Source organism: Aotus nancymaae, unplaced genomic scaffold (assembly GCF_030222135.1).
Source record: "Aotus nancymaae isolate 86718 unplaced genomic scaffold, 86718_ANA_hifiasm-v0.15.2.pri h1tg000020l, whole genome shotgun sequence".
Taxonomy (NCBI): Eukaryota; Metazoa; Chordata; class Mammalia; order Primates; family Aotidae; genus Aotus; species Aotus nancymaae.
In genome coordinates, this window is record NW_026988432.1 from 64,579,007 (window position 1) to 64,602,801 (window position 23,795).

The 23,795-nt window shown below is 38.4% G+C and overlaps 1 protein-coding gene across 8 annotated transcripts in view; it reads left to right on the forward strand.

Moving 5' to 3' along the window:
• PTPRM (protein tyrosine phosphatase receptor type M) overlaps positions 1-23,795 on the forward strand; it is an 849,557-nt gene that overhangs the window by 674,937 nt on the left and 150,825 nt on the right. For 5 of the 8 annotated variants that reach the window (XM_012446821.3, XM_064379418.1, XM_064379419.1 and 2 more), the window contains 2 exons: positions 14,855-15,006; positions 18,919-18,993. In XM_012446821.3, coding sequence (XP_012302244.1) covers positions 14,855-15,006; positions 18,919-18,993 — 227 coding nt within the window. Of the gene's footprint in view, positions 1-14,854; positions 15,007-18,918; positions 18,994-19,223; positions 19,251-23,795 lie in introns of all 8 variants that reach the window. The other 3 variants (XM_012446813.3, XM_064379420.1, XM_064379421.1) reach the window with 1 other exon arrangement.

Genomic DNA, 23,795 nt, shown 5'->3' on the forward strand with positions numbered 1-23,795 from the left:
AATAGAAAGTTTCTTTTTAATTTCATCCTTTGTATTTATTAGATTCTTGGATAATTAATTCTGCACATTCAAGGGGTCACTTGGATTTAATAATGTCAGTGCTTAATGCGGGATCCAGAATATGCAGTTTTATTGTACCCCTATTTTCCTATGTGTGGACATCAGTGGCTTGCCTTGTTTTTATTAGATAGAGACATTCCAGAATTTTTTAGTGAGTTTAACAAACATCATCAAGAGCAAAGTGGAGGTAGTATTCCAATATGACATGCATTAAAAATTCCTCTCTTTCTCACTTATATTTATAGTCTGATAGAAGATCAACAGTATACCAATTTAATCTTGCTGCAGAGTGACATTTTTGAAGCCATAAATTTCCAGATAATGTGCACATGCGGAATTCAGCAGCATAAGCCAGCTGTGAGTGGGGAGCCACTATCACTAATGTCACTTTATTCCCATCTTGCTTGACTGTGGATTGTACCAGTTTCATACTTCTTGTACCGTCACTGGTTCCAGTCCCTCTAGATTCATACTGCCGTGATGTGAGAAATAAAACTAAACAAAATATTACTAAGGATGACAGATACTACATCTATTATTTTTATGGCTGACTTATTTCAGTGTTTAAATATCTTCAGTTGGTTTGGGGAATGGCGTTAGGTGTTCACATGAGCTGTGAGTTACTCCCAAATGGAAGGTGTTTCTTCAGGAGGGATCTGTCTGCAGGTGGATTTTGGAGGGCAGAATGTGTCGGATGTGCAGGTCTTACTGCAGCGTGTGTTCAGGGAGCCCAGCTGAAAACATGGTGGAACTGATCCACATGGGGCATTCCTGCTCCAGGCTCAGGGACTGACAGAAAATGAGAGGGAAAGGCTGGGCACAGTGGTTCATGCCTGTAATCCCAGCACTTTGGGAGGCCGAGGCGTGTGGATCACGAGATAATAAGTTTGAGACCATCCTGGCTAACACGGTGAAAACCCATCTCTACTTAAAATACAAAAAAATTTGCTGGATGTGGTGGCGGGCGCCTGTAATCCCAGCTACTTGAGAGGCTGAGGCAGGAGAATCACTTGAATCCAGGAGGCAGAGGTTGCAGTGAGCCGAGATCATGCCACTGCACTCCATCCTGGGCGACCAAGTGCGACTCTGTCTCAAAAAAAAGAAAAGAAAAAGAAAATGAGAGGGAAAGGAGGAAACAGAGCTTACAGGTTTTTCCTTGGTGGGAACAACATCCGAGGAACGTAAGAAAGGTGCCCCAGCCAGGTATGTAATGAGAGACAGTAATGATTAAGTACGTTTCAAGATCGACCTAAAGGCTTTCGTTCCAGGGCTGTTAAATTGTTATATGAATAATGTTAAATTCAAGTTGTTTAAAAATATATGTTATGTGTGTGTATATATATTTATATTCCTCTTTATCACTTAGAAAAATTCAGAAATAGCCGGGGCATGGTCGCTAACACCTGTAATCCCAGCATTTTGGGAGGCCAAGGTGGGTAGATCATGAGGTCAGGAGATCGAGACCATCCTGGCCAACATGGTGAAACCCTGTCTCTACTAAAAAAAAACAAAAAACACAAAACATAAAAATTAGCTGGGCATGGTGGCACGTGCCTGTAGTCCCAGCTACTTGTGAAGCTGAAGCAGGAGAATTGCTTGAACCCGGGAGGCAGAGGTTGCAGTGAGCCAAGATTGTGCCACTGCACTCCAGCCTGGGCGACAGAGCAAGACCCCCTTTCAAAAAAGAAAAACAAAAATTCAGAAATAAAATATATATACCTATGAAATGGTTAGGTGTTTTCAACTTCCAAGGCCTTTTTCTTTCAACCACTTGAAAAGTGGTAGACCATGGGATTAAGCCATTAAATGTGTGAGTTGTCACCAAGCACTGAGCTGGAACCCTCAGGGTCATTAGACGTGCATCAGTCAGTGTCTGTCTGTGTGTGTGTCTGTCTGTCTGTCTGTGATGCCTCTCTCTTATGCATAATTATGTTTATCATATATTTTTATGATGAAGAGATAAGGTATTAAGATTTATCAGGCAAGCAGAATAAGAGCAAACAAATGTTTGGTGAGCGCCTACCACAGGCACAGGCACCTTCTAACAATCCCACAGGGATGTTAGAATAGAAGATGCATAAAGCCCTGTCCTCACCCAGCTGGCTCGTGATGTTTGCCCAGGAGCATAGTAAAATACCTGTTGGCTAAGAACAAAAACAGCGGCTTCCAAGTATGTAAGGATAGTGCTTACTGACCAGAGATACTTTTGAAATTAAAGAGTAGGAAAACCTTTCCTTTTAAGCCATTGAATGCTCTACTGTTAGAAAACCTTAGGCACTTTTGCCTTCTCCAGAAAACAGCAGGTTCTATTCTTAAATTTTTACTTCCAAAAATAAAAATTATTTAATATATAAGGATATTGGGTATATTTTTTCTCTCACATGTTGGTTTAACTTATGATTCCTTGAATTTTGTTGCCATAAATAACATCATCATGATTCACTTGTTTATTGTAACTTAACAACTATTATCTCAGAGTCATGCAAGACATTTGTGTCATAGTTTTGAGGTGATCATAGATGGTAATACATGTAATTTCAACTTTTTTAAAAGAAAGCCAACCTTTTCCAAATATTTGATTTTCAACTTACAGGTTTGTGAAAGACTAATTTTTATTATAGTTGTATAATATGACTATTATTATTATCTGAACCTTCCAATGTGAAGTACACATGGTAATATATGTGTGTATACACACATGTACCAAGGGATCATGACAGTTACTTGCTGGAGAGATCCACACAGCTCTTGCTGCTTTTGCCCTGGTGCAAGTTCATTTGCAGACACCCTTACTCACCAGTGATTCATCGTATGACATCGTTACCACTAGGTCATCTGAAATAAGGCTGTAGCCTAAAGTGATATGTGAATAAAATCCATACCCGTTTCTCAGTTGGCGAGGTGGGAAGATACATATCCAAGTCCTCCTCTCTGGTTTCTTTTTAGCCTATCAGCCTTTCTGAGAGTCCTGTCATTTGATCTCATCCTATGGTGTGAAGAGGTAAACTCTAAAACAGAAGCCCAACAAAGATAAAAACCCTGACTTGTCTTAAAAAAAAAAAGAACTGTTTTTTGTGATAAACATATGTCTGTTACCTAGCGAATGAAGAACAGAGAGTGACTAGTGGTAGGTAGTGTGCACCCTCCGTAGTGTGTTGTCTGTAAGAGAGTGGACTTCTTAAGGGATGGTACAGTTAGTGATGTTAGAAGAGCACTTTCACCTTGGTCAACAGCTATAAAGTCCCAGCTGGAAACCTGGAAACTTTATGGACAGTGTGCAGACATAAGCAGCCATAAGTGTAACTAGTGATGCCAGTGATGGATTCATAGAGATCATTTTATCTCAACATGGGAAAGCAATGCCAGATGTCTAAAGTTCTGTAGCCATGTGGCCGCGGACAGCTTAGTACCACTGTGCCTCAGTTTCCTTCTCTGTAAAGATAGGGATAATAACGGCAGTTTCCTCATTGGGCTGTTATAAGAGTTAAAAGAATTAGTGAACATAAAGTACCTGGCGTGGCTAGTCTGAAGTCCTACCTACATTTTTGTAATTATTATTTTCATATTGTGTTTCTGTCAACAGTTGCAGTTCTAGTGCTTTTGAATTGAAATAATTACTTTTGAATTGAAATAATTAATGTCAGAGCACTACATTTTTTTCTTAAAATTTTACGTTTAAATGCAACATGATCTGGTAATTCTTACAGATCCATCTTTAACGTGACAACCTCTTATTCATTCTGATTTATTTAACCAGATCTTGTAATTTGGTATAATGTATGCATTGTTAGACTAAACCAACAATAATTTCATCCCTTCTTTAAGAAAAAATAAACACTTATTCTTAGTTCCAGCTCCTATTGCAGCCCTTAATTAAGTCTAAGCACACACTTAATTGTAGAAGCCAGGACCAGAGAGCCATTTACCCTTTCATTCTTAGTCTATATGTGATTTACCTTTCCGTTGAGTTTTGCCATCCCTGTAGTATTTGAAAGGAAGATAATTTGAAAAACATCTTTTCTATGGGCAACGGTGATCTTTGGGTCAGTGCTAATAAGTCTTTCCGCAGTGACAATCTGTTGACATAACCTAGCATGGGAGAGTCTGTCACAGAGGGTGTGGGCAGTCAGGCTCTGGTGAACCATGGCCTGTGACCTTGAATGCTAGTAAACCAGGCGTGTGAGCAGCATCCATATTGAATCTACTGATACCTATGGCAAACGGGCCCATCCATTCTGCTCCTCTCCCAGTTGCCACTCAGACCGGTTTCAGAGCGGGAAATTGGAGGAGAAGTGATTTCTTCTTCCTTCCAGCCATGTGGCACTTTGTTCTGCTAGTTGGCAGCAGTTTGTCCTGCAGCTCTCCCATAGGACCCATTGCTGAAGAGTTCATTCTTCCCCATGTTTTCTTTATCGGTTGTGATTCATACCCATCATAAACATAACTTACCAAGAAGTTTTCTTCCATTTCCCTTATTTCCATTTAATACTTTTTAAAATTTTTACTCTAGAAAAGAAATATTCAGGAAATATTAGAGTATGATAAGCATGAAGTGTAATAACCATTCCTTTAACTTGAAGTCACCCCACATTTCTCTCCTGTCCTACCTTTATTCTACTTTGCAGTTTTTGAGCTATGACAGTTTTTACTGCCTCCAATTATTTTTCTAAACTGTATTGCAATGTTTAATAAACTTTATTTATAGAGCAGTTTTTGTTTCACAACATAAGTGAGCAGAAAATACAGAGTTCCCATATAGTTCTTTACACCCCCCTGCCAACACACACACACGTAGTCTCCTCATTTATCATAATCCGTAAGGCTACACTGCCACATCATTATCACCCAAAGGCTATAGTTCACATCAGCGTTCACTCTTCGCATTGCACCTCCTGTGGGTTTTGACAACTCTATAATGACATGCATCCTGCATTATATATCAGATAAATAAGATCACAGCCCAGAACCTTCTCTGTGCTCTGCCTGTTTCTTCCTCCCTTCCCATTAACCTCTGACAATCACTAATCCTTTTACTGTCTCCATAGTCTTGCCTCTTCCAGGGTGTTATGTAGTTGGAATCATGAAATACTACATTTAGGTCTATAATCCATTTTGAGTTAATTTTTCTAAAGCGTATAAGGCCTGTGTCTAGATTCACTTTTCTGCATGTGGATGTCTAGCTGTTCCACCACCATTTGTTGTCCACTGTAGTACCCTGGCTCCTTTGTCAGTTAACTGTATTTATGTAGGTTTCTTTCTGGTCTCTCTGTTCTGTCCCAGTAATCTGTTTTGTCTCTTATTTCACCAGTACCACGCTGTCTTAATTACTGTAGCTTCATAGTAAGTCTGGAAGTTAGATAGTGTCAATCTTCCAACTTTATTAATGTTACAGGAAACTGCCGAACTGGTTTTTTTTTCCTTTATTTTTATTTATTTATTTATTTTTTGACATGGAGTCTCACTGTGTCACTGAGGCTGGAGTGCAGTGGCACGAGCTCAGCTCACTGCAACCTCTGCCTCCCGGGCTCAAGCAATTCTCCTGCCTCAGCCTCCCAAGTAGCTGGGATTACAGGCATGTGCTACCACACCTGGCTAATTTTTGTATTTTTAGTAGAGATGGGGTTTCACCATGTTGGCCAGGCTGATTTTGAACTCCTGACATCAAATGACCAGCCCGCCTTGGCCTCCCAAATTGCTGGGATTACAGGTGTAAGCCACTATGTTTTTCACAGTGGCTATATCCTTTTGCATTCCTGCCAACAATGAACAAGGGATCTTGTTGCTCCACATTCTTGCCAGCAGTTGGTGATATCAATGTTTTGGATTTTGGTCTTATAACAGATGTGTGGTGGTATCTTGTTGTTCTCATTTACATTTTCCTTATAACATATGGTGCAGAGCATCTTTTTATATGCTCATTTGCCATCTGTACATCTTTGGTGAGGCATCAAGGTCTCTGGCCCATTTTTTAATCCTGTTGTTTGTGTTCTTATTGTTCAGTTTTAAGACTTACTTGTCTATTATGGATACTGGATCATTACCAGATGTGTCTTTTACAAATATTTTCTCCAAGTTTATGGTTTCTATCTTGACAATGCCTTTCACAGAGCAGGAATTTTTAATTTGAAAGAAGTCTATCTTATCAATTATTTATTTCATGGATTATGCCTTTAATATTTTATCTGAAAAGTCATTGCCATGCCCAACGTCATCTAGATTTTCTCCTATTTTATCTTCTAGGAGTTTCACAGTTTTGCATTTTACATTTAGGTCTATAATCCGTTTTGAGTTAATTTTTCTAAAGGGTATAAGGCCTGTGTCTAGATTCACTTTTCTGTATGTGGATGTCTAGCTGTTCCACCACCATTTGTTGTCCACTGTAGTACCCTGGCTCCTTTGTTAGTTGACCATATTCATGTAGGTTTCTTTCTGGTCTCTCTGTTCTGTCCCAGTAATCTGTTTGTCCCATATTTCACCAACACCACACTGTCTTGATTACTGTAGCTTTATAGTAAGTCTGGAAGTCAGATAGTGTCAATCTTCCAACTTTTTTCTCATCAGTATTGTGTTGGCTATTCTGGGTCTTTTGCCTCTCCATATAGAATCAGTTTGTTGATAACGCTAAATAAGTTTCTAGGATTTTGATTAGGATTGCACTGAATCTGCAGATCTATTTGGGAAGAATTGACATGTGGACAGTATTAAATCTTCTATTTATTTAGTTCTTTGATTTCTTTCATCAGAATTTTGCAGTTTTCCTCATATAGCTTTTATACATATTAGTTACGTTTATGCCTAATATTTCAGTTCTGGAGATGCTAATATAAATGGTATTACATTTTTAATGTCAAATTCCAGTTGTTCATTGCTGACAATATAAGAAAGTATTGACTTTTGTGTAGTAACCTTGTATCCTGACCTTGCTACATTTGCTTATTAGTACTAGGAGTTTATTTTGTTGGTTCCTTCAGATTTTTTTACACAGACAATCATGTCATCTGTGAACAAAGAGTGTTTGATTCACTCCTTCTTAACCTGTTGATGTTTTGTTTCATTTTCTTTTCTTATGGCATTAACTAACTAAGACTTCCAAGAAGATGTTGAAAAGTGTTGGTGAGAGAGGACGTTTTTGCCTTGATCTTAATATTTATGGAAAAGCATTTATTTTCTCAACATTAAGTATAATGTTAGCTATAGGTTTTGGTAGACCTTTTTTAATCCAGTTGAGGAGTGTTCCCCTCTGTTCCTACTTTGCTGAAAACATTTATCACTACTCCGTATTAGATTTTGTCAAATCCTTTCTCTGCATCTATTAATATGACCATGAGACTTTTCCTCCATAGCCCGTCAGTGTGATGGATTGCATTTATTGAGTTTCAAATGTTGAACTAGCCTTCCATACCTGAAATATATTCTACTTGGTCATGGTGTATAATTCTTTTTATAAATTGTTGGATTCCGTTTGCTATACTTGTTGAAGATTTTTATCTGTTTTCATGAGAAATTATGGTTTGCAGTTTTCCATTTTTGTAATGTATTTGGTTTTGGTATTAGGATAATACTGGCCTTTTAGAATGAGCTAGGAAGTATTCTCTATTTATGTTCTGGGAGACATGGTAGAAAATTGGTATAATTGCATTAAGTATTTGGTAGAATTTAACAGTGAAACCATCTGAGCCTAGTGCTTCATGCTTTGAAAAGTTACTAATTATTAACTCAATTTTTTTAACAGCTGTAGGCCTAGTGAGATTGTCTGTGTCTTCTTGGGTGAGTTTTAGAAGATTATACCTTTCAAGGAACTGGTCTGTTTCAACCAGGTCATCAAATTTGTAGGTATAGCATTGTTCATAATATTCTTTGTTATCCTTTTAATGTCCATGGGATCTGTAGTAATGTCCCCTCTTCCATTTCTAATATGAGTAATCTGTGTCTTCTCTCTCTCTCTCTCTTTTTTTTTTAGCCTGGCTAGAGGTGTATCAATTTTACTAATCTTTTCAAAGTACCACCTTTCGGTTTTGTTGATTTTTTTTTCTATTGATTTCCTGTTTCTATTTCATTGATTTCTGTACTAATTTTTTTTTCTTCTGCCTTCTTTAGATTTAATTTTATCTTTTTAGATTCCTTAGGTGGGAGCTTAGATTATTGATTTTAGATGTTTCTTTTTGTCTAATATATGCATTCATTGCTACAGATTTCACTCTAAGCACCTCTTTTGCTACATACCACAAATTTTGATGATTTGTATTTTAATTTTCATTTAGTTCAAAATATTTTTTAAATTTTTCTTGAGATTTCTTTTTTGAGCTATGTTTTATTTAAAATGCGTCTTTTATCTTCCAAGTATTAGGGATTTTTCCAGCCATTTTTCTGTTACTGATTTCTAATTTAATTCCGTTGTGGTACAACAGCAGACATTCTATGATTTCTGTTATTTTTAATTTGTTAAACTGTGTTTAATGGATCATGATGTGTCTATCTGGTGAATGCACCTGGTGAGTTTGAATATAATGTGTATTCTGCTGCTGGTGGATGAAGGATTCTTAAGATGTCAGTAATATCCAGCTGATTGATGGTGCTCTTGAATTCAACCATGTCCTTACTGATTTTCTGCCTGCTGAGCTGTCCATTACTGTCAGAGGGGTTGAAGTCTCCAACTATAGTAGTGGATTCATCTATTTCTCCTTGCAATTATATCACTTTTTGCCTCATATATGTTGACACTATGTTATAGGTGCATACACATTAAAAAATTTTATGTTTTCTTGGAGACACTGACACTTTTATCACTATATAATGCTCTTCTTTATCCCTGGTAATTGTTTTTGCTCTAAAGTCTGTTCTGTCTGAATTTAATATAGCTTATTCCAGTTTTCATTTGATTAGTGTTAGCATGGTACATTTTTCTCCATCTCTTTACTTTTAAACTATGTGTGTCTTCATATTTAAATAAGTTTCTTATAGATCATACATAGTTGAGTCTTTTAATCTGATAATCTGCCTTTTAATTAATTAATTAATTTATTTATTTTTTGAGATGGAGTCTCACTGTGTTGCCCAGGCTGGAGTGAAGTAGCACAAACTTGGTTTGCTGCAACCTCTGCCTCCTGAGCTCAAGCAATCCTACCAGCTCAGCCTCCCAAGAACTTGGGATTACAGGCATTTGCCACTGCACCTGGCTAATTTTTGTATTTTTGGTAGAGATGGGTTTCACCATGTTGCCCAGGGTGGTCTTGAATTCCTGAGCTCAAGCAATCCACCTCCCTTGGCTTCCCCAAGTGCTGGGATTATAGGTGTAAGCCACCTAGTGTATGGCCTAACTGGTATATTTAGACTACTGACATTTAAATGATTATTGATAATGTTGAATATCTTTTTCTCTTTTTCTTTTTTCTTTTTTTACTATTTTCTATTTGCTGCTCTTATTCTTTCTTTATTCCTATTTCTCCCACTCTTTTACTGCCTTGTTTGGTTTTAATGGAGCATTTTATATTATCCCATTTTGTCTACTTTATTAGTTTAATGTTTTGTTACTTTTTTCAGTGGCTGCCCTAGAGTTCACATACATTTACAGCAAGTCCAAGTCTACTTTAAATAACACTATACCACTTCACAGGTAGTGAAAGTTCTTAAAATAGCAAAGTGTTCAATTTTCCTCTCCTGTCCCTTATCTCATTGCTGTTACTCATTTCACTTATCCATAGGTATAATCATCAGATACTTTCTTGCTATTATTATTTTGAACATACTTCTTTGAGCTGTATCAATTAATAATTTTTTAAAAGCTTTCATTTTACTTTTAATAATTCCTTCTCTCATGTTTTTCCTTTTTCTTTGTAGAGCCAAGTTTCTGATCTATCATTTTTCTTCTTTCTGAAGAACTTTTTAGTATTTCATGAAAGGGAAGTCTATTGGCAGATTCCCTCAATTTTGTCTGAGAAAGTCTTTATTTTCCTTCACTTTTGAGGGATAAATTCATGGGATACATAATGCTAGATTGGCAGCTTTTTCCTTCAACATACTGAATATTTCACTTCACCTTGTTCATTTTTGAATGGTTTCTGAGGAGAAGTCCAATGTAATTCTTATCCTTGCTCCTCTGTGAGTGGTTTTCCCCCCTTGGATTTTTTTTCAAGACTTTATCTTTGATTGTCTGCAATTCGAATATGATATTACTAGGTGTAGATTTTTTGGCATTTATCCTGCTTGATGTTCTCTGAGCTTCCTGGATCTGTGATTTGGTAAAATTAGAAATCAATAACAGAAAGATAGCTGAAAAAAATCCAAAATGCTTGGAAGATAAGTGACATGCTTCAAACATTAGTTTTAGGAAATCGTTATTATTGCTTCAAACATTTATTCTGTTCCCTTCTCTCTTCTCCTTCTTGTATTCCTATTACATGTAAGTTACACCTTTTGTAGTTACCCCATGGTTTTGGGTATTCTGATGTTTTGTGTGGTTTTGTTTTGTTTGTTTTCTCTTGCTTTTCAGTTTTGGAGCTTTTTACAGAGATAATCTTCAAGCTCAGAGATTCTTTTCTCAACAATTTCCAGTCTGCTAATGAACTGTCACACGCATTTTCATTTCTGTTTCAGTGTTTTTTGTCTCTAGCATTTCTGTTTTGGTTTTCTTAGAATTTCCATCTCTCTGCTTATATCACCTGTCTGTCCTTGCATGCTGTCTACTTTATCTGTTAGACATTAGAGCTCTTAGCATACTAATCGTTGTTGTTCTAAATTCCCGCTCTGTTAATTCCAACACCTCTGCCATATCAAGAGTCCAGTTCTGTTGTTTGCTCTGTGTGTGTGTGTGTGTGTGTGTGTGTGTGTGTATGTGTTTCGTGAAGCTATACATGATGTATTCAATAACAGGAACTGTGGTAAATAGGCCTTTATTAACATAGTGTAAGGTGTGGGGGGAAAGGAGGCACTCTGTAGTCATATGATTAGGTCTTAGTCGATAGTGAACCTGTGCCTCTGGACTGTGGACTTCACAAGTACTTCTCAGTATCCTTCTCCCCCACTGTTAGTTGGGATAGGGTGGCTAACGTGGGCTGGAGTTGTATTTCTCTTGCCCCAGGTCAATTAGGCTCTGAGAAAACTGGCAGGTTAGGGGCTGGTAAACATAGCTTCTCTTACGAGCAGGCTTTGTTAAGAATAGAATGAACATGCTGATGTATTTCAAAGTGGCTACTTTCCACTGCTTCTTCCTGGACACCTGAGGGGATTTGTCTAAATCTTCACTGTGAAAACCTGATAGGGTTCCTGGAAGTAAAACTCACAGAAATGTGCAGGCCCCCTTAAGACTAATTCCCCCCGGAGTTATTACCTCTAAGTCGTGTCCACGCTGAGCCTCCAGCAGTTTGTCAGCTACAGTTTAGGTTTTCTTGGCCAGGTCTGGTTCTCTCAGAGGTTTTTGTTCCTGAAGTTTAGCTCCAGTAAGTTGTAATTCTCTGTATTTAGCTTTTGGTCCCTCCAATTTGAGAGGCAGTGGTTTGCCTGTGACTTCAGTTCTCTGACACACCTAAGAAAAATTGTTGATTTCCAGTTTTTTCAGCTTTGACTTGTTCGGAAAAAGTGATGACTTCCAAGCTCCTCTCATGCCAGACTAGAAACCACCAAGTCATTTCTTTAATTTTTTATGATCTATTTATAGATGTTGGTAAGAACCTTTATTTTTTTTAATTACTAAGGACCTTTGAGATTCATGCAGTGCAAGTTTGGAGATGGAGATTAAAATATTTTAAGCAAACCATTTGTTGTAAATCAAAATGGAAAATAAATTTACTGTGTCTTTATATAAGATTGCAAAGAAAATTGTTTCAACTTCAGTTTTCCTACACAAAAGACTTTGATCATTAAGTTCACAAAGCTTTTCTGATAGTGTTCCAAGTTTTCACTTGAAAAAAGTAAGATCTGAAACACAAGGCTCAAAAGAAGGAGAAAGAAAAAGAGAGAAACTGCTATTTATCCACAGTGATGAGTCTCTTTCTCGATGTAACTCTTTTCAGCCATCTATAATTATGGACAAGAGCATTTGACCTGTACAGGGTACCTTGATTTATTGTTCTTCACTTTATTGCTCTTTTGCGTATATTGTATTTTTTGTAAATTGAAAGTGTGTGGCAACGCTGCATGGAGCAGGTCTGTCAGCATCATTTTCCGTATAGCACTTGCTCACTTTCTGTCCCTGTGTCATCAGCCTTGTGTAAAGCATTGGCTAGGCACTAGTAAACTATTTCAAAGAAGCATATTGAATTCGGGGGTGATAGATGATGTGTATTTGAAAGCAATTTGGTGGCCAGGCACAGTGGCTCATGCCTGTAATCCCAGCACTTAGTGAGGTGGGCAGATCACCTGAGGTCAGGAGTTTGAGACCAGCCTGGCCAACATGGCGAAACCCCGCCTCTACTAAAAATACAGAAAAACAACTGGGCATGGTGGTGCACACCTATAGTTTCAACTACTTGGGAGACTGAGGCAGGCGAATCACTTGAACCTGGAAGGTTACATTGCTTGCCTGGCCCCAGGGAGACATTCGTGTTTGTGACATCTGCTGAAAGTAAAAAGGTGGCTAATGTGTAGGGTTAATGCATGCAGGCTTGCAGAAGACATTGAGAGCTGGATTTAGAAGGTGGTTCATGGACATATGTCCTGTGGATATGAGCTTAAAGCTGCAGGTGTCTGCCTGGACCTCTGTTTGATTTGAGCATGCTCTCACAGTCTTTACTGTGCTTCTTTTGTGCTTAAAGATCAGCAATGAAGTGATTAGTGTGACATCACTGAAATTAGTTTATGCATGTGGAGGATTAGAAGGGAGATTTTTTCCCCCATATAAGCATAACTTTTATTGGTGCATATATCCGTTCTGGCCAACTGCACAAGAAGTGCAGTGGCTATCATTTCCTAACCTTTAGGATTAGAGGAATTCAAGCAAGAAAAGGCAGAGAGGAAAGCCTAGTAAAGTACATGATGCTTCTCTTTACAGGCTGATCAAAAAAGAATATTGTGGCAATTACTGGCATAAATCAGTCCAAAGAAATTCAAGCAAAAATAGGCATTTTGCCAGAATTGTGGAGCTAATTATCTCAATCCTCCACTTCAGAATTCCTGGGGAGACCTGGCCTAAGAATGGTTTTCCAGTGATCTGGCAGATTCAGAAGTGGAGAGAAAATTATTTAAGTGCAGCTATGGAGATAGAGTCCAGTGCTCCCTGTCCAGAACATGTGTTGAGAACATCCAGGCTCAACTAGCATGGCTGGCTGGGAGGAGAGAGGCCTGGAGGGGGATGATCATGATCCACGCAAGGCCAGAGAGGGGTGGTATCAGTGCCCAGAGGAGTCATGCTGGCTCACCTTTCAAAATCTGTGTAACTTTAACACTGTCAGAGATGTTATAAGTGATTTTCATTTTTCTGTTTAAAAATTTATCTTTTTTCTAACAACTTTTAGCAATAAAAAGGCAACTTATTAATGAAACCCTTCTGCCTTCAAAGTATGAAATTAAAATATTATTGTAACTACAGGCAAGAAAGCATTTGGATTATGTGTCATTTAGAAATGATAATAAAGATTATCCGTATGGTCTTATGTTTTCAGTGCCTTACATTGCATTAGCAATCACCTAATATGGTTGTGATTTTGATTATGTGGCTTATTTTAAATTCTACTGTGTTCTCGGTCAATCAGTGTCAAGATGATTTACTAGAAGAAAGTGTGGTTTTCTTTCATAGATGCTGCTAGGTGCTTGGGCACAATTAAAATATTTTAGGACATAGTATTTTTGGTATTATGGTGCTGTGGGTGTTGAATACCTTCTCTTTAAGCATCTCTAATTCTAATCTTGCCTGTCTTGGGTACATAAACCAACCTCTGGTAGTAAAATCTATAAAAATTTGTGTTTTCTGTTTATTTACGTTAGTTTCCCTTAAAGTCTTAATGGCTTTTGTACAGGTGCCAGTAATTTTATATGATGAGTTTTTGGTGGTCAGTAAGCGGGATGCAGAAGCTGGGATTAACCTGTGTCTCCAAAAGAATTAGAAATCTCTCTACCTTTTTTGCATTCTCTTCCACTGAAAGGGAACAATGAAGTCTTACTTCTGCTGAACTTTGCAGGGAACCCAGCAACATGACATTTTTTAACCTTCTGCTCTGTAGAGATTGACAAAGCTTGATGGGAACTAATTTGGTTTCATTTGGGTTTGGGGACAGGGTCATAGCCTTTTGAGAATTAAGTACTTTCCCTTGATCCTCCTACGGCCTGAGCTTTCTGAGCTCTGTAGGCTCTGTGTCAGGTTCTGCTCCCTGTATGCACATACTCCAGTTACATATTCTTGACTCCTCACCTAGTTCTGTTCTTTAAACAATGTGCCTTTTAGACTCATCTCTTATTTCATTTTTGCTTGGAAAATATTTACTCAGGGGAGTCTTCTCTTTGACACTGTATATGGTGATGTAGATAATAATTTAGTGAAAACTTAATAACTCTAGGGGTGTAATAGTTAGCAGATTATGATTGTGTTGTAGTAGATTAATTGGTCATTTTAATCTAGCTTATAGTAGGAGAAACATAATGATGTTTTGTCTTTCTGGTTATTTGAGGGTGTTGTTTATTTTTTGAAGATAGTACATGTTTTTCATCTCTGTATCTGCAGCCTGGCAGAGTGCTTGCCACAAAGAAGGCATCATGAATAGGATTAATTCAGCAGATGTCATTTCTGAACATCAGTCAGTATACATGCCAAAGCTCCGTATCCCATGCAAATGCATACCTACATAATTGAACTCTTTATCCTAAGGAAACTGGCCAAGAAGCGGAAGGAGACCATGAGCAGCACCCGACAGGAGATGACTGTGATGGTGAACTCAATGGACAAGAGCTATGCTGAGCAGGGCACAAACTGCGATGAGGCTTTCTCATTCATGGACACGCACAATCTGAATGGGAGATGTAAGTGCATATGTTTCTTGGCTTTTAATACATTGCCCTGGTTTTCCAAGAATCCAGGTGTGGTACAAGGGGATTGCAAAAAAAAAAAACTTCCCAAAGAATTTTTATGCCATATGTGTTTCTCCAGTCATTTTCAGTGATCCTGAAAACTCTGTGTGCCACGGATTGCTTAGCAGAGATGTTGTAAAGGTGATAGGACCAGGACAGAGAGTCCAGAAAACCACAGTGAAGTTTCTGTAAAGATTTAGAGAGCAGTGACAGGAAGCTTTCCTTCTCTAGTGGAAGAAGGCACCTGCTTCTCATCTTGTTTAGATCCCATTTGTAAACTATCCAGGTGTGGAATTACAAACAGGAAGCCTGTTATAAAAACAGTTCACTAAATGGCAGTAACAAGTTAATTGTTTATTTGTTTAGCTGACAGGTTCTGCCTTTATTATAGGGCTATTAGTGGCAATTAATAAATTGAAGTGTATTTCAGCTTCACAAGGCTTATGTTTCACACCAGGTGCATAAATCAACCTCAGCTACTGCCTTCCCATGCTACTACCTGTGATTCAGGTAGAAGGCATTATTTCAGGAAACTAACAATTAGATTGATTATATCAAGCACAAAAGGAGCAGTTGTTTTATCCCTGGTGATCTTCTCGGAAACCAGAGGGAGGTACCTCATTCTGTGGTTTAGGGAACACTTTGGTGAGTTCAAGTCGGGGGTTTCTGTATCAGACCTGACCTCATAAGCAGGATGCTGGTCAGCATGGGGATGGAATTAAAGTGCAGCTGTTCCTGTTACCAAAAAATAATAATATTCATAAAGGCTGGTGGGCCTTCTGGCCGTGAGGAGCACAGAAATGGTATCTTGGGTTGGGGCGACTGGGAGGAGTTTGGACAGTGTGGACTGGTGTCCTGATACTCACTGTGATCAGTGTGGGCCTGCAGCTCCCCTCCACTCCTCTTCCAGATCACAGTGTGGTCAACACATGTGCCTGCCCCTGAGCCTCGCGTTCTCCTATGCGCTGCTAAGCTCTGGAATTCAGTCTCTTCTATTTTTCTGCTTGTAGTGGCTGCAGTTGTCCCACTTTATCCTCCTACATCCGTTTGTACTACATGCACACGTGGCCCAGCGGAGCATGCACAGACGCTGCTTCGGCACCAGTGGCCGGGCAGCACTGTTGCTTTCATTCTTGGCCTTCTTTCTTTACCCTTTCCAGTCATTTTCAGTTCAGGCAATAGAAGCTGTGGGGTCTCAATGTACCCAAGCTCCTTTCCATTTTTTCATAGAATTCTGCTTTTTTTTTTTTTTTTTGAGATGGAGTTTCGCTCTTGTTGCCCGGGCTGGAGTGCAATGGTGCAACCTCTGCTTCCCGGGTGCAAGTGATTCTCCTCCCTCTGCCTCCCAAGTAGCTGGGATTACAGGCATGCTCCACCACGCCCAATTTTGGATTTTTTTTAGTAGAGACAGGGTTTCTCCCAGTTGGCCAGGCTGGTCTTGAACTCCTCACCTCAGGTGATCCGCCCACCTCAGCCTCCCAAAGTGCTGGCATTACAGGTGTGAGCCACTGCGCCCAGCCCTCTCTACTTTTTTTTTTTTTTTTGGTAGCAGATATTATGCTTTTCATTTAAAAATACATATATATAATTTATTCAACTGCCCTAAGAAAGCAATCTATGATGTATTTGTTGTGGGCTGGAATTGGAGAAGCCCTTTTGATCACACACAGGATTAGAATTTTTGTAATAGTAGGTATTCCTTGAAAGGGACCACACAGATAGTTCTAATTCTCCAGCATTAATGTTCCCATTAATGTTCCAAATCTTGTATTTCATGATGAAATTCCTCAAAAGTCAGGTTACTTGTAATCACTCACCCCAAAAGCAGGAAACTTCTTTAGAAGTTCTAGGTGTTTGAAGTTTGAACAACAGAGAATATTCCCTTCTGGACAGGAAGTTTAATTAGGTAGTTACTTTTTTGAAAGTAAATGTATCTGTGGAAATCCAAAAATGTTCGTGCACAAAGGACTGTTGCAGAAGTCAACAGAGCTTCCACAGCTCATCAGCCAGTAGACATTATTTTTTGCCTCCCTTCAATAAAACCAACAGAATGAACACAGCAGTAGACTTTCATTTTCCTCCCACTTGAACAGTGAGTTCTCATCAGATCTCATCTGTCGGGAGTGACCCTAAAGGTAGATATCCTAATAATCTCCTGATGCCTTTGAAATAAGACAGCAGTTCCTGGGGAGGAAAGCTTCAGGAAAGATGTTCCTTAGACCACAGGGCTGCCAGCACCACACCTATGACAAGTGTGGGTATGCATGAGATCTTTCAGGATTGAGAGAAAGTGCTGGAAGCTGCAAGGTGAGCAGTTTTTAGAAATGAGACAAAGGGAAAAATGAAATTGGAGAATTTAAAAATAAGCATGACCACAGTTATGAGAGTGGGGATTAATCTCTCCAGCAAAGCAAGTGTGAGTTGCACTATCTGCTTTCATATGCTGTAAAAGGGGGAGAATAGATATGGATAGTGGGAATGGGTTGAATTTTTATGCTCAAAGACCAAAGAATTTATAAAATATTTTAATGGGAAGGTGAAAATAAACACAGTTATTTTATATCTGCTGTGAACATCCTGCCAACCATGTAAAAATATCTGCAGGTAATAAAAAGGCTTTATTCTCACTGACCCTGGCATATTTTATTGGTACTCATTTTTTTCATTCTTATTTTCATCCATTGTGCTCTTTCTCTAGGCAGCTTACCATAAACATGCATTATAAGTATGATACTTTTCTATTTTATAAAAATACCTGTAAAGTGACAGGCAGCCTGAGTTCTGGCCCTTGTTCTGTCACGTACTGATGCTACACTTTAAAAATATAAACACAGGTAAAGGCACTGTTCTAAAGGGACTGCTCCTGGAGAGTTAAAATATATTAATATGTCATCAGAATAATTACCCAGTATGCGCAGGGATTTGGTCATGCTTCCCATAAAGAAAATGGTATAATTGTATATTAGTCTCCTGATCAGGAACTCAGCATCAAACAGATCATGTGACTACATCAGAGGACTTACCATTTAGACTTAAGTTTAACCACCTTGAGCAACTTTCAAGTCTTTATACTTTAATGAAATTAAATTGTTTTAAAAACACTAATCAATTAATACATTTGAAGAGGATTTTTTTACTTTAAAAGAATTTATTCTACCAAGGCTCTGTCATCCATGAAGATAGTTTTAAAATGTCTCTTAAAAATAGGAAATACCCATTTTTAATGAAATCAGATAAATTGGATGGGATTGACTTTCCTGCTTGATAAAAGGGAGGAAGAGCAGGTTCTAATTCAGTCTTGAGTATTTCAGAGGAATATTTTAAAGAAAAGCATTTTTGTAAGGATTTAAAAGACTAATGAACATGCATGGAGCACCACCTTTATTTTTCATAAAGCATTGTGGAATGTTCTCTGCATATCCAAATATGAGGAAGGAGAGGATTTAGCAAACTACAGGAACATTGACATTGGGGATATTCTCCAAAAGCCATGTGTAGACACATTCTTCTACTTTTACTTGTAAAATTCAGCTTGGTCTGAGAGCAGATTTCTATAAGCAAAGGCCAGAAGTCAAAGTAGAAGTCTGATGAATTTCCCTTTCCAAAATGGAGGCTGTGGTTGTGGTTTTTCTCTTTATTTGTGGGGGTAAGAAAAGTCTTTAAGTGACAAAACGTTGCTTGTCTTCTAGAAGACCAATAACTACTCAGAAACAACTGGTAATGATGATATTTCCCACGTAGACGTCACTGAGTCCCAGAGTCACCGTGGGTAGCATGGAGTCGCTGTGGGTGGTGTCAGAGCATTTTATGCTCAGAGTGTATGACCTGTCTGCTGCCCCTTACCAGCCTCTCTTTTATTTACAGCTGTGTCCTCACCATCATCCTTTACAATGAAAACAAATACACTGAGCACGTCGGTGCCTAATTCCTATTACCCAGGTAACAGATTTTTCCGTTGTCTCCTCTGTGCTCTCTCCTCGGCAGTCAGAATCAGTCCGCCCTGTCCCTGCTATCTGTGGTGCTTGAAGGGCTTACTGTGTTTGAGATGTTGTAACCCAGTGCTTTTCTACAGCTTTCTATGCGGAAAATAGGGCGGGCTGTTCATCAATCATTTACTGTTCTTTCTCTTTTTACTTTCTCTGCATTGACCTGCTTACGGTGTATGACAGACCCATTTGTGCCAACTGCAATTTTAGGTGAGAACATTTCCCTTTACCACAGTTTGTTGCAGGAGTAATTTAGAAAGTCAGCGGCCACTCTGTAGGAGATTGGAGTTTTAATTCTGTATAATGCAGTCATTATGAGCACAACATGGGGGAGGTGGGTGGCCTGGGGCATGGGGTGAAAGTGAGAAAAGAATTTCTCTAAACAGTCATTATTAATAAGAGGGGTTTGCTGCATGTATCTTGGGAATGATACCAACAGGTTCAAATGAACAATCCCAGCTCCAGTATTCTCCCTTTCTGTGTTCAGAATTTAAAGTTAGGTCTGATCCCAGGGGAAAAAAACAAGGTGTCATCACTCAGCTGTGTACTTTCCAAGAGCCGAATTCTGTCTTGTGTGATAGTCATAAAAGTGAAAATAGCTTCTCATTATTTTCACTTATTGCTAAGCACTAAAAACTTCAATTTTAAAAATAGCATTTTTCTAATTATCCCAAATGTTATGCAGAAAAATGATCACAATGGAGTTCTGGCCCCCTACCCATCCTCAGTGCTGCTCAGGGCACCCCCCACCCCCGCATTCCAAAGTGTCTGTCACACAGTGGAATTTCAAAGGAGCTGATGATCTGAACAGCAAAATGACAAGATGGCACTTATAATCATATGGTTTATTATGTGTCAGATGTCACTAGAAATGAACTAAGATGTTAGCCCAGTGGGGCAGAATGCATTTAAAGTATGAAATATTCCCAGCAGGGGGTTACAGAAAAAAATCCCGTTTGTCCAATGTAAGAAGGGTGAGGAGAAAAATGGCATTACCTGGCTGTGATAAGCAAACAAGCATGAGCTGCTGTTGCATTTGAGACGCATAAATAACCCGAGTGTATCACGGCTGTGTTCTCTTTCTACTACTAACCTTTCCGAAAAGGAGCACAACAAAAACGACTTCAAGGTATATAATAATTCATTGTAGCAAGAGTTCCATCCTCAGTTGTTCGACTTCTCCTTCCTAATTCACTTGACAAGGGTTTATATCTTTGCAACATAATTTTTTTCCCCCTCTGCTTCTCTTTCTCTAAGTTGTTACGATTTTTGTATAGAAGGTAATTTTTATTTTCCTAATGGTGTTCTCTGGGCTTAAGCAAGTTTGTTGCCTAAGGAATAAATGAATTAAGAGAGAAGTTTAAGAATGGATATAAAAACAGAGTTTTTAAATTTTGAATCATTCTGATGGATAACAAAGCCCACTAAACCCTCCTTCCAGTTTTAATACCAACTAAAAGGGAAAGAAAACTGCATTTTTATTCTTTTCATAAGTGAGGGGCACAGGCTAATCTTAGGCACCAGAACAATGTAATCTACATGCAAATGACATTTGCAGAATTTTTTGATAGGCGAAGATTTGCAATTTCTTTGTGTGCTGTGGCATTCGTTCTGAGGTTCCTGTAGTAGATGTTCTGACCTTGGGGGAGCTGTGAGTGGGGAGGGCTAAGACGTGCATTGTCAGAAGGAAGAAAATGTTCAGATTTCACAGCAGGATTAAGATAAGCTTATTAAACAAATATCATTCTTTAAAGTCGATGCTTTGTTATTATGAACATTAATGACATCTTTTAAAGTTGATTAGGTTTCTTTACTGAGAGAGAATCACTTGGACAGATAATTCAAGTAGCAAAACTGATGTACCTTGTGAAAAATAAGCCAGATAGGCCAATAAATGTTATCATGTATAGCTTATATAGGTACCAGCGTCACAAATGGCAGTACTTGGGAACTGCATTCCTTGCACATTACTTGGTGCAAATGTGAATCTATGTATTGAGTAATAAGGATTGGTGAGGTTATCACTTGAAACCAGATAAGAATAGAAGATACATATCTACTCTGGCATTTTGGGGGGATAGTATCAGTTACAATTTACACAAAGACAAGAAGAAATGTTTTGCTGTGAATCAGAGCTCAACACAATTAAATTCTCTAGCACTTTTAGCTTCATCTCTCTCATGCTAAGGTGCCCAGCCCTGATGTATAGAGCTGGAGTACATGTTTACTTCATTTGCTTGCAAAAATATAGATGATTAAATGGATGGATGGATGGATAGATAGATAGATGATAGATAGCTAGATAGACAGACAGAACCTACCCTACCTCAAAAATACTACGTCTATTTCAACTTAAGGTTTTCCAGCTAGTTTGTTTAAAATTCAAGATAATGCATAAAGAATATAGGTAGAATTAATTTTCAGTCCTTAGAAAACCATCAGAATGATTAGTGAGAAGATTTATTTCTAATGTGCTCTTCTGCATTATTTTTAACTTAAAAAAATGTTGACGCCAGGCACTATGGTACAAGCATGTAATCCCAGCACTTTGGGAAGCCAAGGCTTGAGGCCAGGATTGCTTGAGGATCGCTGGAAGGCAGGAGTTCAAGACCAGCCTCGGCAACATAGGGAGACCCCCATCTCTTCAAAAATAATAGTAAATTAGCTGGTCATGATGTAACGCACCTGTAGTCCCAGCTACTCAAGAGGCGGGGCTGCAGTGAGCTATGATAGCACCACCTCCAGCCAGGGTGATAGAGCAAGATCCTGTCTCTGAAAAAAAAAAAGAAAAAAATTGTTGATGGGTAATTTTTAAATACATAAAGGAAATTAATGGCAAATAATATATTTTATCTGTAATAGTTCCTTTTTAAGTTAGAGAGAACTAATCACTAATTTTAGTGAAATTAAGAATATCTATTAGTATAAGTGACCCAATTTTATAACAGCACACAAGAAACCCTCTATTCCCTCTTCCATATGCATGTACTAGATAATAGGGCTCTTCTTTGATGGACTTGGTAGTGTTTAAATGCTTGAAGACATGTTCCACACTAGTAATGAGGCCAAGATGGCATAACGCAGCACAGGATGATTACATAAAACAGTGACAGTGATTGTAGCTCTGTGGATTTAAAACTTCCAAGAATACCTAGCCCTGGGATCAGAGCATTGCTAGCTTGCTGGTATAGCCACGTGAAAGACCCAAATCATTTATGGGAAGTTTAGAAGGTCAGCCCACCATGGAGGGCATGTTAATTATGTTCATCCCATAAGGTACAAAACTGAGAGAACGAGAGAGGCACAGAGGGGAAACTAATTAATGTTCCATTTATTTTAGTATAAAGAACAGAACTTCCTGCTGGAGTAACTCAAAGCTCAAGGGATTCAGTACTTCAGCAGGGTTCCTGTATCCCAGTTTATAAAGGTTGGCAGTTGCCAGCAAGCAAATCTGATGTGAAAATTTCCAGGTTTATTTGTGACTGTTAAAATGGGAACATATGAATTGCTAAATTTCAAAGCAAATCCAAATGAAACAAAAATCATAAAATCAACTTACCACCCTTTTTTATTTTGTCTTTGTGTCTTTAGCCACGTTGTAGTGATCCAGGTGCCATTTCAGCAACAGCAACATAGCTACACACTTGTGTACCACCTTTCATACCATGCATCCCCAGGTGCTTTGCGATGCAGATAGAAGTGAGGTTTCAAAACCAGGCCCTGCTAATCAAGCACCCCTGGACTAAATTTTCTTCAGAGCTGAACTTCTCAGTAAAAAATAAATAACATATGAATAACGATAGCTGAATTCCCTATTGATTACAATCTGGTAATTTTTAAAACTTGAATGTATCTTTTATATGATTTGTATAATATTCTCATTTTAAGTGACTTTAGCATTGTTTTTTGACAATATCCATCCTCAATCATAAAACCACTAAAGGGATTCAGCATTATAATGAGTTAACCTGTAGAATATGGAATTCTTAATCTAATCGCATTTTCCTGCATAAGATATTTTTAATAGCTACCATTTCTGCAGTTCATTAACCTAATTTACTAGTAGGCCTCCATTAAAGTATAGCCTCTTTAGGCTTATCTGACCAAATTTCGACATCAATTTTATAGTACAATTTGGTTGACTTGTTCAAGAAATTTAAATGAGAAAATGTGTTGAATACAAATAAGACTTATTTAGACATTACTTGGTTCATGGGGGATGAAAGCAATTATGATACTAATTTTAACCTCCTTTTTGTTACTGAGTACTTAAATTCAACACCTCCATCCTAATGTGATGGGAGAATTGAGGCTTTGCCCTCTGACCACCTCTGAATAGAACACTTAACTGGAGAGTGAAAGCATAAAATAAAAACTACCTGTAATTATGCACGCAATACTATTGCTTATGCCCTGTTTCCTTTTTCTCCTCCTTTTTTCTCCTGATATGTATCTTCTTAAAAGTGCCAATAAATGGTAAGTTCCCCGATTCTCCCTATGGAAGAGTTGTGGAGGGAGTGGGAGTGTGTGTCTTACTGGTAGATTCTGACGAAGCCAGCTGGTGCTGCTCTGTGCTGGCCTGCATGTTTGCCTTTGTAGAACATTCCATGTGTGATGTGCTGGTCCACAATATTTTGTCAAGCTTTCTGATACTGGAGCATGCAAAGTGATTCATCAAAACGTTACCCCCAAACCAGGTTCCCTTTTATTTTTCCACTTTTCTTTGATTTCATGTATTAAGTCCACATTTCCATT